At 50.2% G+C, this 5,891-nt stretch overlaps 1 protein-coding gene across 1 annotated transcript; it reads right to left on the bottom strand.

Moving 5' to 3' along the window:
* Positions 1 to 2,585: 2,585 nt before the first annotated feature.
* LOC105512875 (60S ribosomal protein L32-like) lies at positions 2,586 to 3,296 on the bottom strand. Its single transcript, XM_011943518.1, has 2 exons — positions 3,151 to 3,296; positions 2,586 to 2,847 (listed from the first exon to the last, which is right to left on the bottom strand). Exons 1-2 carry the CDS (start codon positions 3,294 to 3,296, stop codon positions 2,586 to 2,588), a joined length of 408 nt encoding a protein of 135 aa, XP_011798908.1.
* Between the last annotated feature and the right edge of the window lie 2,595 nt (positions 3,297 to 5,891).

The following is a 5,891-nucleotide window of genomic DNA, read 5'->3' as shown; positions in this document are numbered from 1 at the left end:
TATTTTTTAGTTGAGACGGAGTTTTGCCATGTTGGCCAGGCTGCTCTCAAACTGCTGACCTCAAGTGATCTGCCCGCCTTAGCCTCCCAAAATGTGCTGGGATTACAGGTATGAGCCACCGCCCTCCACCTCGTTTCTAATTTTTTATGAACACCGAGCTCCGAAAGCCAAGCAAAGGGGTGACGCTGTGTATTTCAGAGCTCAGTATTCCCTCTGCTTTCTTCCTCTCCTCAGTCCCCAATGCCAGATCCTCCAACTGTTCATGACCTTTGAACTTGAGAAGGGACCTCTTTTCTGCTTTATCTACAGCTGCTTTCCTGGTGATCTCACCAAGGTACAAGAGTTGAAATGCATCTTAGAACCTCCATTGTCCTAATGTCTATAGCCTGGCTCACTCCCCTGAATCCCGGACTTGCGTACCTAGCTGCCTAGGTGGCAGCTGCATGTGGGTGTCATCTGATGGGCATCTGAGGCTTCTGTCACCCAAAACTGGGTGCCTGATTCGACCTCACGCTTGTCCCTCTCCAGCCGCAGCACGGGGCAGCTCCATTCTCTAGGTACTCAGGCCAACCACAAGCCTTAAGTCAACCTTGACTCCTCTCTTTCTTTCACCCTCTGTGTCAAACCCGTCAGCAGACGTGGCTGGCTCTATCTTCAGCTGTCTCCCAAATGAGACCACTCCTATCACCTAAGTCTTTGTCACCTCTGGCCTGGTTGTCCAGCCCTGACCTTTGCTTCCATTGACTATTGATGCTTCCAAAATATCTGTCAAACCGTGTCCCTGTGCCCTAAACCTTCCAGTAGCTTCCCAGCACACTCAGAGCGAAAGCCAAAGACCCCACTGTGGCCTCTTTGTGTCTCTTAAGGCCTCCTCCTCCTCCTCCTCCCCCTCCTCCTGTCTTAGTCTGTTCAGGCTGTTTCAGCAAAAGGCCATAGACTGGGTGGCTGTAAACAACAGACACGCATCTCTCAGCCCTGGAGGTGGGAAGTCTGAGAAGAGGGTGCCAGCAGGGTCGGGTTCTGGTGAGGGCTCCCCTCTGGGATGCAGATGGCCATCTTCTTGCTGTGTCCTCACATGGTGGGAAGCCAGAGAGAGCTCTCTGGGGTCCCTTCCATAAGGGAGGGCATGATCCCACCCTCATGACCTAATTACCTCCCAAAGGCCCCACCTCCTAAAGCCACTGCCTTGGGGTGAGGAGTTCAGCATAGGGATTTAAGGGGATACAACATTCAGCCCCCAGCATTCCCCCGGCTCCTCTGGTGACCTTCTCACGTGACCCGTGTGACCCCACGTGTCCCGTGTGCCTCGGCCTTGCTGAGCACCCCTCCTGGCAAAGCCTTCTCAGCGGCAACACTTTCCTCACCTCACTCTGCCTCTCTCCTGCCACTGCCCCAGGTCACCTCGCTGCCCCTGGCCCATGCCGCACTCCACTTGTGCATTTGAGTGTATTTTTCTTCAGAGCATTTGTCACCTCCTGCTGTTCTGTGTCCATGGTGTCATCTGTCTCTCCCTGAGGAGTCAGCCCCACGTGGTCAGGGACTCGATCTGTTTCATTCCCTGCTGTGTTCTCAGCACTTGGAGCCGGCACATGGTAGATGCTCAGACTGTGTTTGTTGAATGAATGAATGATGGCTGAGTGCCCAGGCTCTGAGCAAGTGTGGTACAGGCACCCTTCAAACCCCAGCCCCTGCACCAGGGAACCTTGTGGGGTGAGGAGATGCAGTGGCACAGGCCGGGTGCTAAGAGGAAGGTAGAAAGGTTCCAGCCCACCTTCTCTTCTCATTGACTTGAGGTTAGGAAGGGGCTAGTTTGGAATGAGAGGAAGAGCTTTCTCCACACTGTGGCATCTATCCCCTGCCAGAGGTTCCACCTGAACTCCTGCCACAAGCTCCAGATCTGTTACTATGCCGCACCCCACCCCTGCTACGAAACCCCAGCTCTCTGTTTGCCCACCTGGTCTGCCGCTTTGGGCAGAGCTGCCCTTCATTCACTCTCCATCATCCTGAGGGCTGACCTTGGCTGGTGTCAGTCATTAGTGATGGGGCCCAGAACCTCAGCCGGGACAGAATGAGTTCCTGCTGCCCAGGGCCGGCCTGTCTAGGGGCTGCTGAGGAGTCGCCCTGTGGTTGTCCAAAGTCATTCCTGTGTGAGGACGAGACACACACTTTCCACTTGCTGGAGAGGAGGGTCTGGACGGCTTTTTATTGGTGCATTCACCATCTCAGATACTTCTGATCAGTATGAGCCGGGTAAACAGCCAGTTCAGATGGCTCAGACTCGTGGAAGAGGAGCGTTTAGCCCAAATTACTGGTATTAGCCATCCGCATTCAACCTCATCTTAACCATGAAATTTGCATGGTAAAAAAGAGAATTTGACTAACACAGAAATGCAACTGTGTCTTCATCGTTCCCCTCTGTAAGCTTCAGAGGGCTTTCATGCGTTCAGCCTTCCTTCTTTTGATCTTTGAATTGTTTTGAAATTCCATTTGGATGGAAATATTTCCAATATTTATCTTTTTTGTTTTTATATATTTTTTGCAGTTTTTATGGTTTTCTTTAAGCACAAAACATGCACATGAGCTATCTACTCATTTTCTTCACTGCGCAGCCTGAAGTTGGGGTGGGTAACTCTGATGGCCAGCTGGGCGGCCCTTTCCATGATGGCTTTGCGCTTCTCGGAAGAAGTGCTGTGAGCGATCTCAGCACAGGGAGGTTTGTTGCACATCAGCAGCACTTCCAGCTCCTTGACACTGGGGACCAGGAACTTCTGGAAGCCACAGGGCAGCATGTGCTTTGTTTTTTTGTTGCTCCCATAACCAATGTTGGGCATGAAGATCTGGCCCTTGCAGGCACGGTGGCTCACGCCTGCAATCCCAGCACTTTGGGAGGCTGAGGAGGGTGGATCCCCTGAGGGCAGGAGTTTGAGATCAACCTAGCCAACATGGTGAAACCCTGTCTCTAATAAAAATACAAAAACTAGCCAGGCGTGGTGGTGGGGGCCTGTAGTCCCAGCTACTCTGGAGGCTGAGGCAGGAGAATTACTTCAACCCGGAAGGCGGAGGTTGCAGTGAGCTGAGATCGCGCCACTGCACTGCAGCCTGCGCCACAGAGTGAGACTCCGTCTCAAGAAAAAAAAAATCTGGCTCTTGAACCTTCTGCGAACCCTGTTGTTAATTCCTCTGGGTTTCCTCCAGTTACACTTAATTTTGACATATTGTTCTGACTGGTGCCGGATGAACAGCTTGGTCCTCTTTTTGACGACCTTGGGCTTCATGAGGAGTCTGAAGGCGGCCATGATGCTGAGGAGGAGATGGCTGCCACCTCCGTAGGCAGCACCAAAGAGAGAGGGGCCTTTTTTTCTTTTTTATGTCCTTGGAAGGAAGACTTCGTGTTTCTTTTTTAAGAGCCAGGATCTCTCTCTGTCGCCCAGGCTGGAGTGCAGTGATGCAATCATTGCTCACTGCATCCTCTACCTCCTGAGCTCAAGCAATCCTCCCGCCTCAGCCTCCTGAGTAGCTGGGACTGCAGGCGCACCCACCTTACCCAGATAATTTTTAATTTTGTTTTTCTAGAGACAAGATCTCGCTTTGTTACCGAGACTGGTCTCAAACTCCTGGTCTCAAGCAATTCACCCACCTCAGCCTCTCAGAGCGCTGGGCTTACAGACATGAGCCACTGCACCTGGCCCAAATATTTATCTTTTAAAATGTATGCAGAAGTGAAACATGCTTTCCAAGAGCAGCACTGGGCAGGGTCACCCAGCGCCCAGGTGGATACGTGGGCTGCCAAGGCTTCTAGAAGCCAGGACAAATGGAAAGCATATTGGAACCTGGAAAGGTCTGAAAGGTGGCAATTCGTCCAAGTCTCCGTTTGAGTCAGAAGCGAAGCGGTGGGCCAGGAAGGGGTGATCGGAGTTCTGTTTCGTCAGACTCATCTCTGCTTCTCTTTCCATCTCTCGGGCGGAGTTAGAACATTTTATTCCATTTTTTTTCCAAAATTATCTTTTGCTCTGCTTTGGGAACTGACTTAATACGGAGCTGGGAATGGAGACACCAAAAACAGAACTAGACAAAGCTGAGGGTTTGTTCTTGCCCCTCCTGGACAGTGTGAGTTGCTTGCAGCTCTCAGGCCCTGTCTGAAGTCATCCCCAACCCCACACCGGGAGAAAATGTTTCCTGAGAAAAATGAAAACCCCTCATAAAACCCGATGGAATAGAAAAGCCATTTAAAATAGTTTACAGGTTTTAAGGTGCCTTTTTACATGTTAAAAATAACATTTCCCCTCAAGCTTTTGAATTAAATTGCCTTTCTAAAACAGAATTGATTTTAGTGTATCTTCTTAGAATTAATTGGGACTAATTAGTTTAAAAACCTAAAATACCTCCAATATTTCCCTCTTTGGGTTTAATTCTAACAATGAGTTTAACAAGACCCTTTTGCTCCATCTTCTCAGCGCACACTGAGGTTTTGCTTTGGGGTTGAAACTTTCACGGGGACAGAAATAGAATGTCCTTTTGTCGTTCTCATTGGGTTGGACAGTGACGTTTGAGACAAGCAAAGAGATGACAGATGGAACAAATATTTCTAATTTTGTCTTTCTTTGCTTCATTTTCATGTCTTCAGAGACCCCTGGGTCTTGCTGAGGGGATCTCTGACTTGGCTTCATTTTCTGTCCCAGGCCGATTGAGATGTGTCTGTGCCTCAAAGACAGACTTAAAAGTACCGACAGGTTCTTTCCCTCCCAAAGACAGGCGAGACCTCCTCCCATCAGGCTGAGTCCATTCCTTGTCTGGAGCCAGGGAGCTCTGCTTCCCAAACTCTCACAGCAAGATTCCTGGCCTCGCTTATTTGTCTTGCATTAAATTTTCTTGCAATCTTGCTTAATTCGAGCATGACTTAGCAAGAAATGCATTTTCAATATGTGACTCTAACACTTTCTTATTTAAGGATGCGTGTTTGTATGTTGACATAGCAAGAAAAATAGCTGTATTAAAACGCATTTCTAATAATACTCAAGTGTGGAAAGATTAGCCATTTGGCAAATTTGAAAAGAGGTATGGAGTAACCATAAGGAAAACAGTGAGGGCCAAGCACGGGGGCCCACGCCTGTAGTCCAGCACTTTGGGAGGCTGAGGTGGGAAGACTGCTTGAAGCCAAGAGTTCAGGACCAGCCTGGTCAACATAGTGGGACCTTGCCTGTACAATTTTTGTTGTTGTTGTTGTTTTAAGTAGCCAAGCGTGGTGGTGGGCACCTGTAGTCCTAGCTACATGGGAGGTTAAGACAGGAGGATCACTGGGCTGAGGGCCCAGGAGTTTGAGGCTGCAGTGAGCTATGATCCAACCACTGTACTCCAGCCTGGGTGACAGAGCAAGACCCTGTCTCTAGAAAAGAAAGAAAGCAGTGAAAAAGGCAAATCAGGTGCATAAACCTGACGAGTGGGGCTTCTGTCAGGCGTTGAGGTGGGACCATGGGCTGGGGGCAGGTATTGGTCCCACGGAGACCAGATGAGCCTGTGAACCCAGGGTCTGCTGGAGGCTCTGATGTGAGGTCTGTGGACCTAAGTCATCATACTTGATTCCCAGGCCCTATCCTGTGGCTTCAAGCCCTTCCACCTTGCTGAGACTGGAGGTCCCCAGCAGCCAGCTTTTGAGGCTGACCAGGAATAAACACAGGGATTCTATGGGTGAAGAATGGGATTGGGGGCCAGGTCCCCACAGAAGGACTGTGACTTGGTGTCCACCTTCCAGGGTGGACACTCTGTCTTCTCTCCTGTACTGGTGGATGCACATCCATGCACCTAGCCCTGGCCAAGCCCTCCTGTGTTCTGCAGGACATCCCATCCCATCCCATCCACATCCCATCCCATCCCATCCCACTCCATCCACATCA

Source organism: Colobus angolensis, unplaced genomic scaffold (assembly GCF_000951035.1).
Source record: "Colobus angolensis palliatus isolate OR3802 unplaced genomic scaffold, Cang.pa_1.0 Scaffold22, whole genome shotgun sequence".
Taxonomy (NCBI): domain Eukaryota; kingdom Metazoa; phylum Chordata; class Mammalia; order Primates; family Cercopithecidae; genus Colobus; species Colobus angolensis.
This window is presented reverse-complemented; position numbering and strand designations above follow the sequence as displayed.

Bases quoted from the DNA above. Each gene is read 5' to 3' on its own strand.
- LOC105512875 (XM_011943518.1), bottom strand. From the start codon at position 3,296: ATGGCCGCCTTCAGACTCCTCATGAAGCCCAAGGTCGTCAAAAAGAGG. The intron at 2,848-3,150 runs CAAGAGCCAGAT...CCACCGTGCCTG, and splicing joins AACAGGGTTCGCAGAAGGTT to CAAGGGCCAGATCTTCATGC.